We start from the raw sequence: 12,756 nt of genomic DNA, 5'->3' as shown, positions 1-12,756 counted from the left end.
TATTTCTTGGTGATGCGGTTAGTGAACTCTCGTGGTAATTGTTGAGAAAGAGGATGTTCCTGACCCAGTCAAGTTCATGGGCTTATTCTTGGTGACTACAGAAGTACAGGGTCTTGGGCGTCAGGCTCTTAAGTAATTCGACTTTGATGTTTAGCAAGGGGAGTGATTTAAAAAAACATCCAGGAGTGCGTGAGTATCAGTTGGTTTCATATAAACCCTGCGCAAAAGTGCTCTCTCGTGGTGAGTATGTCAAGGAAGGGTAAGGTGCTATGTTGTACCATTTCAAATTAAAAGAAATGTCATAGTACATATTGTTAATGTGGTACAGGAATTTGCTCAAGTTATCTTTGCTTGCCGATTAATCTGTTTCACATTAATACCACACATCATCGACAAACTAACCTAGAAGGTAAGGGGATAGTCTTAAAATTAATATTTATAAATGTAATATAATAACGTTTATATTACATTACACGAAGACGATTATTTAATTAAAATATCATTAACTTTTTTACCCTGTTGGAGGCAAACAGAAATTTTCACTTTTGAAACAAAAGTTTCAACATTTGGTTGATTTTCTTACACAGACTGCATTTCAAGCTGCAAAGGTTACCATAATTTCATTTAATCCAATGGTAATTTTATTTATTCTGTTAAAAGGTCTTAACTGAATAAATGTCAATGAATTTATCTTTTGCCCAGAATGTAGTAAAGTGTTTTTAATATCTACAGGGTTCAAGGATTTCGTCTTTATATTTCGCAGCAGTCACAGGTTCTCTCATCAAGATATGGAGCTCTGTATATGAGTTGATATTTTAAGATGGTAGACGCTATTCCATGTGAATCCAACTTCCATGCGATATATTTTTATTCTAACAAATATCTCAAATAAAAGAGCTAATAAAAGCAGCCACTTACTTTAGTTCACATCTTGTTCCCCCGAAACCAGCAGGGCAGACACATTTTCCGAACTTCCCGCATTTTCCTCCGCTTAGACATCCACCAGGACAATATGCTAACAGCAGAAAGGAATCTTCGTTAAACCCATACCCAAAATACTAAAAAGAGAAAGCACGCTATCATTAACTAAGACCTAAAGGAACACGTGAAAAGAACGATTTTATGAACAAGAAAGGATCACCCGGGAAATGACAAAATATCCTCTCCTACCATTCAAAGTTCCTGTTACACGACAACAACTTTGAACGTCTGAGGAACACATTATTGTAGCCTGATTAAAATCTTCTAACCGAAAATAGAAGATACACATTCGGTAGCGAAATTAACTGTAAAAAGAATCCAATGCGATTGATTTTGATCCTTTAAAGCTAATATTTCCACGAAACGATTAGATATTCAAAATTAATTCAATCAGATTTCTCTCCTTCCAGTAAGCCAAACAAAATTTATTTAAACTTTACGAGGCAGCAACTGGTCCTAGAACAATGGAACACGACATCATCTCAAGATAGCTCCACAGGTCTATTTTACGTTATGAAAACTGGAAAAGTACTAATGAATGTTAAACAATATAAACAAAAATAGATAAAAACTTACCTTCGTCGCAATGACGACCTCGGTATCCACGTGGACATGCACACTGATTTGGTCCCACACAGTGTCCCCCATTTCTGCACTCACGTGCACAAGAAACTGTAACAAAAGATAAAATCATCATTACAAGTTTGACCACGTATAATTCTTGAAAGGAATTAAGTGAAGCTTTCCATGTGCCGAAAAATCCAGGTGTGCGATATGCAGAAATTTTATCAGTAGAGACAAACGGCAAGATCGTGAATCCGCCATAAGTTTTGTTGTTGTTGTTGTTGTTGTAGGGATTTAGGAGCATCAGCGACTAAGGCCATATTACTCCGTACATACTGTCTGTAAATTGTGTGTGTGTTCTGAGGTCGATTTTCTGTTTTCTGGACGAAAAACCCGAGTTTACGGGAGAAAAAACCATGCTCCTCACCTGAGACCGACTAACTCGGTCACGTTGTGAAAAAGACCAATAAGAATCCTCCACGTCATCGACTGGACTCGAACTTGGGGATTTTCCACTCAGTGTGGGGAGGACGGTAATTCTACCAACTGTGCTACCCACGAAGCGCCATAAGTTTTACAAAAGATGTGAAAATGGAGAAAGGGAGACGGAGAAGAGCAATGAGATTAGTAATGAGGAAAATATCAATTATTAGAGGGAAAACAAGAGTTCTGTAATATGCAGGAATTTAAAGTGGGTTATCTACATTCATATTAAAATATAATAAAATAAACAACAAAAAACAATCATGAATCGCAATAGCAGAGATGTTAATCGATCAGATATACTCATTGCCTTATAATAGCAACTCTGCCATAAATATGTACAGTTAATGGGACTGCAAACGCATGTCACTTATAAAGAAACATAGCGAAGATCAAAAAATGAAAATAATCTAAAAACAAAGAAAACTCACTTAGCTGGGAATGTAGAGCCCTCTAGTGCAGTAATAGTCAACTTTTTTTTGTTCATGACATCTGAATACATTTTCAAAAGAACTTCGTAACCCTTCTATATTTTAAAAATTTTAAAGATTTCTCTGTCAAATAAATCAAGGGCCGGATTAGGCAATTTTTGAGATCCTGAGCCAGGCGATATTTTGGTGCTACCTTTGGTTTATTACTGTATTGTAGGTGTTTTTCCTCCTACAGTAAATCCGTATAAATATAAACCCCGAATTGCATCGTACGCGTTTCCATGTCCATCCAACTAATTTCATCGATTATAGACAAACGCATTTCCATATGGAATGTGTTATGAAGAATCAGAGTCACATCATTGGAAAGACCATCATTAGCAAACGTTTTGCATGTTTTTCTGCCTTTATCATTTTTGTATTTAGCATTAGAAATATTACTGAGGACGGAAAGTGCTCCCTTGCCCTAGTCCCATCTCCTTGCGCCATCATAAAATTGATTATGCACAATTGTAGGCGGTTGCTGTATTCTACAGCTGGTGAAGAGTTATATTTCGGGGGAAAATAAAAAAAAAATTTTTAAAAAATAAAACATTTTCTTCAATTCAAAAGCGGCTCGCTTAAAATCCTGGGATATCAAGGCAATGGCTTATATTTCCTCACTGGTTGTTCAGAATAAATCACCTGTACCAAATTTTCTAAGGCTACCGATTTCTTAGTGTTCAATTTTTGCAGACTAGGTCGTAATTACCTATTAAGCGTTTAGTGGCTAATAACTATTTCTCTCAAGAAATTTTTGTTTTGTGGACATAAAAACTTACATTTCTCACAGAAACTTCCTCTTGTTTCCGGTGGACAGTGACAAAAGTAGGGTTTAGTGCAGAGGCCTCCATTTTTGCACGGTGGATCACATTTAGCTACAAAAACAAACGCAAGAGTCAGAATCTTTTTGATACAGGTGTTATTTGACATTTTGATAATATTGCAAGCTTAGTACTAAATCTATTATCAGTAAAATACATATATTTCTTTTATCAAAGTGATCCGGGGGTGACCATCGTTTCTCAGTTAGCACTCACCCTATTTCTTCTTCTAAATGCGTAGAAAATACTTTAAACTGTCCATTTGAAAACACACTTACCAGTTCCACAATCCTTCCCAGTGTAGCCAGATGTGCAGACACAGACATCAGGTGACACACACCGACCTCCATTCTTACACCCCTGCCGACAAAGAGCTGCAAAATAAAAATAAGAAAGTAAAACAACTGTGCAATACTTAATAACAGCGAAGATGAAATGTGAAACAATAAATGCGTTATAACTTTAATAAGCGGCCTTCGAGGAAGTCAAGAAAAACTCGACTTACCGTGATGCAATGTGTCATTTATCATCATTTGACCTTTTGTCGAGAGATGGCGCTACTTATCAAGAAAGAAGCAAATTGGTAAAAATAGATTGTAGCAGAGTTTTTGAACAAAGCCTAAATCAGAAACTATCCGCGAATCCCCTAACTTGCCACAACAGGCTTAATTCTTTGTGTTTTTAATATATTGTGGTTGATGGCAACGCACGAATAGGGATAAGTGAAAATAGAGTATTTTATACCCCCATGAAGAGTTGCTACCTACTAATATTGAAATAAATGTATTATATAATCATTTTGCATATAAGCAAATGCTGCTTGTCAAGTATGCACTAAGACAATGACTCTTTAAACCGTTCATTGCGACCTCTGTAGAACACGGACCCTTTCTTAGGGGAACGAGGAGGTCTTAGTGCTACTACAAAATAAATTTACAGCGTGCTACAAATAAAGGTCAAGATGACGACATGAGGGACGGTGTTCGGGACAAGAAAGTTTAAGAATCGCTGCAGTAAGATGTTTGTGAATTAATCATTTAATGAACAGATGAACAGACACTGCTACTTTACTGTACCCAAAAGTATAATCGCAGGGAATCTGCTGTTATAAAACTATGAGTCTATGATGACACCAATGATTAGGTGAGTGAAAACAAATGTAATATGAAAATCCAAGAAAGGATTTTTGTCATTATTAAAGTTTAACTTCAACATTTAGCAGCAGATGGCGCCATGCATACCGAAATATCGAATTCAATAAAAGTAACAGAATACGGTGCAAAATTTTGACGACTAAGCTAGGAGTCCCCAACTTTTTGTTGACTGTGAGCCCCTATAAACTATAGCTAAATTATGAAAATAAAAATTACCACTGAAAATTCACTATAAAGTACCTTTTATTTACGATTTAATTCATGAGATTATAACATTCTTCATAAATGTTTACTTTTTTAGGCACTTCTGTAGAAAAGTCAAGGTACGGCAGCAATTAAAGATTGCCCTCTAATTTAACTCCTGTAAACTTCAAAGAAAGTTTTAAATGCAACTATGTTGCTAAGCTTGAAAAACATGCCAATTGGGAAGTAAAATTATTTTCGTATATTTTCTAATTTTGAAATCTCTCTCTCTTGGAATTTAAAATTTCCCTTTTGACCGACATCACACAGCTGCGCGCGAATGAGTTTCTAAGAATTGCGTTTTTTTATAAGGTTCGTTCAGTTTGAAATGTTTGGAACTTATGAGCCATAAAAAAATAGAAAAAAACAGCTGAGAGTATTATGAAAATGAAGTCATATTTAGAGTGAGACTGGTGGGACTTCTCACAACAGATGGTACGTCAACACACGCAAAGAAGGAAAAAAAAATATCATAAAAATTATCATTTAAGAAACTTCTGCTTTACCCAGGGTAGAAGTCTAAAGACCGTTTTCGTGGGTAATCATTTAATTAAGAGACAACTTGGAGAGAACAGCAACAAAGATCCGTAATTGATTGAAGTGTTTAAACTCTCAGAATAACAAAGAGGTCAGTAAGAACACTGGTACTTATCCTTCTTCTGTCATCAGCAATCCGGCAATATTATGGATGTAATTAACGATGTTTTACAGCCTATCATGTTCAGGATATACAATTTAACTAAGTTTGATTCGCGCAATTGAGGAAATGGGCAATCTCATTAGAACTGATGCTGGTCAGATAAACGGCTCATTGAATTTCAAGAAATTTTCTTCTGTGTTTGAAGTTAAACCTCCTTACTCAGGATATCGCTACTTGAGCAGTATAGTCGCCATCAAGTTGTATTTTGAGAAGCTACTTACTTTTTCTGTCGAAAAAGTAAGGCCTTGTCCCGTCAGGCCTTGCAGAACAATTCGGGGTGTTGTTTCTCACTTGTCATGTGATGCTACCCTCCAGAGCTGCCAGGTTAGGAATGTTGCTACGATGCACAATCCTTCGGTGTCCCTAGAGCTAAATGTTGCGAAGAGTGAGGTCAGAAGATCAAGGTGGCCACGCTGTGAGAAATGAGCGGATGATTATCTTTTAATGGTAAAATAAGGTTGCAACAGTACAGATCTCCCGATATGTGAAGATGCTCCGTCTTGCATAAAACTTGCTTCCAGGCATCCTCTGTTGCATTTGTGGAATGACAACATCATCTATCATGTTTCCATACCGTCATGCTTGAAGAATCTAGCCTACTAGACCTGTAACATGTTCAGTTACTAGTCCAGTAGGATGGTTTCTTCAAACACGAATGAGCTAATAATGAATGTAGTCAGAAGTGACCATACAGTGACCATAGGTGCATGGGTAAGGGTAAGAGTTTCCTGTATTGGGCTTCATGGCCAGATTCCGAAATTTCTAGTATTTACCATCCCATTCAAGTAGAAATAGGCCTCGTCTCCCAAAACGATGGTTCGTGGTAACTTGGTGTTTATCCCCATTTGTGCGAAGAAGTTAAGAGTAAGTATCAGTCGAATTTCGCACCACGGTGGAGTTTGTATGATAAAAATGCAAAATGTTAGGCTATACCTTCCATACTCTCATATACGGAATATACAGCCGTCTTTCTACTGCACTTGCATTTGTTCTGCCTTCTGGTGTCGATACCGATATGCCACTGTCTATGGATCTTTCCAGTGTTGGTTGAGCGGTTTGCAACCTCAGCCCTCTTCCGGACTTCATTTTAAGACTTCTTATTTCCTCGAATCGTGCAACGATTTTTCTGAAAGCACGTGAATCCCTTGGCTGGTGCTTGCAACGCCCGTAATCTCGAATCGCTGCTGATGCATTGTTTCATTTTGACAGAGTCAAAGCAAGCTCTGCTCAAGCGAAAGCATTGATTTGAAGATGTTTTTAATAATACAGTACCTTCTTCTCCAGCATCTTACGCCTTCCAATCGGTATTTATGTGCAAGGAGAGTGGAGCGTGCAAATCAGTCATAGCACAATTTTCTCCTGGTGGTGATTTTTGGAATAAGCTTATTTAACATGTAATTCTTTTCCACATTCTCTGAAGAACAGACTTTCGAAATTTGGTAGCAGCTCTAAATATAAGTACTTGAATTGTGGCCACCCGGCATTTCGGGACTCTAGCGAAAACTTCCCCGATTTTAATCGGATTTGCTTCCCCCTCGCCTCCTCTCGATATCAGCAGATCCCTATTACGCCAAGCCTGACCACAGTAATCTTCCTATAAGGACCTCCTATCTACAGATAACAATAGTTCGATCATTGGTTTGAATGAAGAGATTACTTTAAGGAAGCTGTTTGTTACCCTCAGTGTTTGCAACCTAAGCGTTTCTTAATGATATGGAAGGTTTGATAGACAACGTAGATTTTCATTTAATAGTACCCAGAAGCGATAGCTTCTAGGTATTATTAAATCACGTCACGTTCTTGGTTTCTTTCCCTCAGAAAAAAAAAAAAAAAAAAAAAACAATGCAAGATATTTAACTTTTGTATTATAACTGTTTATTAGAATTATTTTTAGAATTTACTTCTTAATTTAGATTTTAAAAAAAAGGTTATAATGCAACCCTGTCTTTTCCAGGCCCCTGCTGTTTGAACACCTCCAACTTAGAGCAACTTTAAATTCGTCATGTAAAAATAAATTCTCTCTCTTTCGTTTAAACCATGAAGATATCTTGTAAACTCCTGTGGGAGTTCACGAACCGCCAGTTGGGAAACTCTGATCCAGAGAGACAGCTGAGTTCTTATGCTGTCATCCTTCATCAACTGCTTTAGTTTGAAAGTGTGATAAGAGGTGCCGTCGTCCTGATGAGATTCAAATGGGAGAATGCTGCTCAAAAATGTCTTAAGGAGTTTCGCGCACTTCTTCTGAGACATCAAGGTGCTCTTTCTACTCTAGTACCAGACCAGTTATCATTACAGATATAGGAATCTTTAAAGAAATTTTGTTCGTTGACTGTCATGCACAATGTGGCCCGTGTATACGTGAATTCATGGTTTTCACTTTTCTTCTTATCCGCTGAAATTTAAATATAAGTAAAGTGTTTCTTATATTCAGATACGTTCCCTCAAGGGATCAGAGGAGTTTATATCTTTATTATAACCGGTTATGACAGCAGATAAACCAGTTCTAGAGTCGATTTGATCGCCTAATATGCATATAGTAACCACATAGTTACTAAGTCCTAAGGTTGTTACAACGCTTCACTTAAGGGAGTAGAATGGAAATCTTACCTATAAGATTTCCATTCTACTCCTGCAAACAACGTTGAGTGTGTGAAACGTCTTATGAATATTAATACCTTTGAGTCCGATTAACTTTCAGACCAGAATACCTACTGATAACCGGGATTCTGAATCTTCGTAATTTTTATTCTAGTTTAATTCTATTAATTTAATTTATCTGAAATAAATATAATGGGTTTAACAGATAAAGTTACATTTAGAAAAGGAAAGAGTAAAGAAAGCTTTTATCTTTTGTTTGCGTACTCTATTCTCATTTGTACATCATCAGTTTCCAAAAGTATCCATTACACTCACACACACACACACACACACACTGCGTCATCTGAACGCATCTTCTCGCCGTGAAGGATGAAGAATTATTTTGTTTACTTAGCTTCACACACACACACACACACACACACAACTTTTTCCAGTTCATTTTCGCCTTTTTGGCTTCGTACTCTTTCCTCTTACAAGCCAGTACGTAAGAAGAAATAGATAAGCTACTCTCTCTGTTCTTAAGGGTATAATACCGTCATCCGAGAAGCTTCGGAAATGTTTCCACGATGAGGAGTGAGGTAATATATTGCATCACACTAACAACCCATTGGGAAACACGTTTTTCTTAGATCATAAATAGTAGAGCCAAACGAGTCAGCCTCAGTTATTCTTAGATAATGTGTTTAAGAAAATGAAGCTCGGCAGCTGCTGGATAAAATAGGTCTCAATAAGGAAGTTCACGGGTGCAGCAATTTTTCATCTAGAGAAAGATTATTATTAAATCTGATATACACTACCATGCACCCAGTTAAAGTGTGCAACAGAGCAGTATTCGATTCATGCTAATGCATAAAACTGGAAAGTTTCCAAATGAATTTTACGATATACAATAATTTCCATACAATAATGGTACAGATCTATTAAGAAATTAGTTCAGTACGAGTAAAAGAATACAAAATACCATCTTTGATTCCATATCATGAAAAAACTGCAAGAAGTATCACGTAGGAACAACATTCAACCAGATAGCCGGTTCAAGATAACCCTGTGAAAATGTTTCTTGTCCAAAGCAAGATTCAAGTTATGTTTCTTGATTAATAGTTGTTTTAAAGTATTCCAGGAATTTGAAGAGATTTAGAGTAGACTATAGGAAGTTTTCTTTTAGCCAATGAGTTGTTGATTACTGGAACAGTTCGTATTTAGTTGAGGCTGACAGTTTGAAGAAATTGAAAGGGCAACTGGACAGTTAATCTATGTGAGGAGGGAAGCACATAATTTGTTTATTTTCTTATCTACTTTTTTTTTCGTCTTTGCGGCAAAAGTCAGGTGCCTCCTTTCACTATATGGTACTACTAATATTAATATTATGTCTAGAAAGACAATGGATGACTTTTATTTGCAATGATTCTATTTGCTGAATCAAATTTGTAGAGTGAAGGTTTCGTATCGGGGCAACAACTCCAATATAGGAAGTACAGTTGCTTTAAATAGAAGCGCAGAAATCAAAGGATCTCTGAATCTATATGTCTGACGTATGTTTATCAAAGTGGCATCCCGAAATGTGACTGCAGACCTTTAGCTTCGAAAACTGTGGGAACCTGAATGCCATTGATGAAGTATTGACTTTCTGAAAACTTAGCTAGCTTTCCTTGTTTCTAAGAAAGTAAATGAACAGCATTTCTTAGGTTGACGTCAAGACCATTTAAAGCAACTCAATCTGAAAAAGAATTGATGGCAGCCTGTAGATTATTTGCATCGATTTGACTATCGATCGGTGAGCAAAGTTTTACGTTATTTGCATACATTAATATTTTGGTACCACCTCTCTACAAAGTACGGTACGCTGTTGGCAAAAATCATGAATAAAAGAGGCCCAAGGACCCGATCCTTGTGGAACTCCTTTAGACGGGAATTTGAAATTTCAAACAGGGAAGTAGTGGGTGGGGTGTTCCAAACTGGTTTAGTTTTATTTATTTATTTACTAAGATTATAAAAAAAATAAATAAATTTTCTATTTACTTGTATATTCTGTGAGGAATATACGGTCAGAGGAGTTCTAGTGCGAGACACTGTCGAAAACCTTAGTAAGGTCTAACACATACTGTTGAAAAAAAAAAAAAAAGTGAGATTAGTGGTAGTTGAGCAATTCCTGGTGAAGCCATGTTTATTGTTGCAGATGAAGTGCTGAAAATAGTCCATAAGTTGGCTGTGAGTTATTGTGTCCAGAATTTTCGCCAGCGAGTTCCGAAGACAAATGGGACGGTAGTTTTCTAAGGAGCAGATTGAGCTGCTTTTAGGGATTGGAATAACTTTAACTGTTTTGAAGTGTGTAAGGTGTACCAGTCTCTTAACAGAAAGGTTGAATAAAAAAAAAAAACTGTAACCATTATCAACCCACTGCAGGATGGAAGCCTCCTCAACAATTCATGCTGAGTGAAATGGACCATAATCTGCCACGCTGGTCCAGTGCGGGTTGGCAGGTCGACCGTATTTAGCAGTCAGGGACTTGCAACCCTGGTCTACTGAAAGAGCGCGTGCTACTGCACTCCCGCTCCTGACCACTCGGCTATGGAGGCCGTCCATATGTGCAACATTATATATTTTAGTTGGGGCAAACATTTCTTGAAGAGTACAAGTGGAATGTTATCTGAGCCATCAGAGAAGTCTTTTGAAAAAAATTTCGAAGCGCGTGAAATCATCTGTGCAATTGAGGGGTTAATGCGTGTCATCCCTAGGGTTGCCAGACGTCCTTTATTTTAGCCAAACTGTCCTTGTCCTTTATTGAAACGAAAAAGGACACAATTTGTCCTTTATTTTAATTTTCAATGCCTGTGCCTCGTAATGGCAGTGGCAGATTTCCGCACAGGCGTACGTAGTCAATAGCATTTAATTTTGAAAAGTATTGATCTTAAGCTTTCAAATATTTTCAAGATCATTCTGTATGTTTTTTTAGTGCCGGGGACTTCGGCAAATTCAGAAAGGATTTTTAGTGTGATGAACTGGGAGTGGAGGGATGGCCGAAATAGATGTTCAGTTTCACTCATAAAAAGCGAACTAATGATCTACTTCAATTTTAAAGATAATTGTTTAGATTTTTCTGAGAAAATTAAAAATGATGCCGAAGATCTTAAGGCTGCTCGAAGTAGTACAAAATATGTTCAATGTGAATGATTTCTAGTTATTAAACAAGTACGTTTTTGTTTTTTTGTTTTTTTACTTTTTTTTCACCCGCCTAAAATTACTTTAGCTTGATGTCAATTAATGCACTAAACTTGCATTAAAAGATTTGGATAAATTCATGCTTTTTATATCATCCATATCGTTCATTATCCTTATATATCAATCCATATCCTTCCCAACAGAAAGGTTTACCATTAAATATTTTAAATTCTAAATTAAACTAAAATTTACAAATATTTACAGTCAGTCAATGTGAAAACTGTAATTTTTAAAACCAAAATCTAAAAAATATAAACAAAATGTTTAATTATTAACTAAAAAAATCATTCAATTTTCCTTTTTTGAGGTAGGAGGGGTGGAGTGAGAGTTGGAGAGTGGCAGCATTCATTATTTTTGAGTATCCTTTAATCCAGCCATAGAAATCTGGCAACCATAGTACCCCTAATTACCGGAAATTCATAATTAGAAACACCAGAAGCTGCAGTCTCTTCTGGGAATAGCGAAGAAAACAGAATAATTGGAATTCTTTAATATATTCCAAGATGGCTTCAAGTTACCGTCAACAGTGAAAGACCCAGCCTATAAGAGAGAGAGAGAGAGAGAGAGGGCGAGAGAGAGAGAGAGAGAGAGACATGCTTACCTTTATCACAGTATTTTCCATAGTATCCTCTTTCACAGCGACATCTGTTGGGAGCTACACAAACTGCTCCGTTACGACAGGCAGGAATACACAACGCTGTAAGGGTTATTAGCAGAGATTAGTATTTTTTTCTTACATTAAAACAAAATTTCTCTTAAATATACCGTATCTACCAGTATATTTTCCTTTTATTCGCTGTTTTATTACCTAAATCATGCGTTGAGAACATATATGCGTAATATTTTAAAGTGTAACATTTTCTAACTACTCCACCTGACGTAGAAGTTCTCAAAGACTGTTCCTCGTGCAGCACTTGTCCAACGTCAATACATTGCTTTATTGCAATCAGCAGAACGAGCTGGTTTAAATATGTAGTTATAGGAGTAATAAAACATAACAACATAAGACGTCACAAACTACAATCGTTAACGACTTTTAAATATGTTTAAGGTTAATGATCTTGTAAAGATAAATTATAGCTTAATTCTAATTTTGTTTTTCTGTATAATTCAGTTAAATTTACTACTTGGAGAGGATGGAAAATGGACAAAGCAGTCAAGCATAGCAAAGAGTGATGTACTCCCAAAAGTAATTTTCTTAATGGGGAAACCTGGAAAAATTTATAAAGAAATATATTTCTTTCTTCAATTTTTCCCTCTGGAAAATTAGGTGAATGTGGAAAATATGAGAGTAAATACCATAGAAGAAATCATGCTATAATCTATATGTGTTCTGGTATCACTAAACAAGTACCTTTTTAATTCCAAAAATGATAGACAGTGCTGTATACCGCATATAACTGGTTTATTGGACAATCCATTTGCATCGATTACTCTTGTAACCTCGTGGCATTTTGAACTCTAAGAACCATAATAAAATATGAATCATAATAAATGGTTTCTTCACTACTCCGTGAGAT

At 36.4% G+C, this 12,756-nt stretch overlaps 1 protein-coding gene across 1 annotated transcript in view; it reads right to left on the bottom strand.

Moving 5' to 3' along the window:
* The window catches only part of LOC150089827 (uncharacterized), a 94,549-nt gene that overhangs the window by 6,809 nt on the left and 74,984 nt on the right, over nucleotides 1-12,756 (bottom strand). Inside the window, exons 9-13 of the mRNA XM_090389666.1 lie at nucleotides 11,838-11,933; nucleotides 3,601-3,696; nucleotides 3,281-3,376; nucleotides 1,558-1,653; nucleotides 919-1,015 (exon numbers count right to left, since the gene is read on the bottom strand). Of these exons, the coding sequence (XP_090245792.1) occupies nucleotides 919-1,015; nucleotides 1,558-1,653; nucleotides 3,281-3,376; nucleotides 3,601-3,696; nucleotides 11,838-11,933 (481 nt within the window). The remainder of the gene's footprint in view (nucleotides 1-918; nucleotides 1,016-1,557; nucleotides 1,654-3,280; nucleotides 3,377-3,600; nucleotides 3,697-11,837; nucleotides 11,934-12,756) is intronic.

Source organism: Mastigoproctus giganteus, chromosome 2 (genome assembly GCF_048544385.1).
Source record: "Mastigoproctus giganteus isolate SK-2022 chromosome 2, ASM4854438v1, whole genome shotgun sequence".
NCBI classification, from domain to species: domain Eukaryota; kingdom Metazoa; phylum Arthropoda; class Arachnida; order Uropygi; family Thelyphonidae; genus Mastigoproctus; species Mastigoproctus giganteus.
Note: the sequence above shows the minus strand (reverse complement) of the source record. Positions and strands in the feature narration are given on the sequence as shown.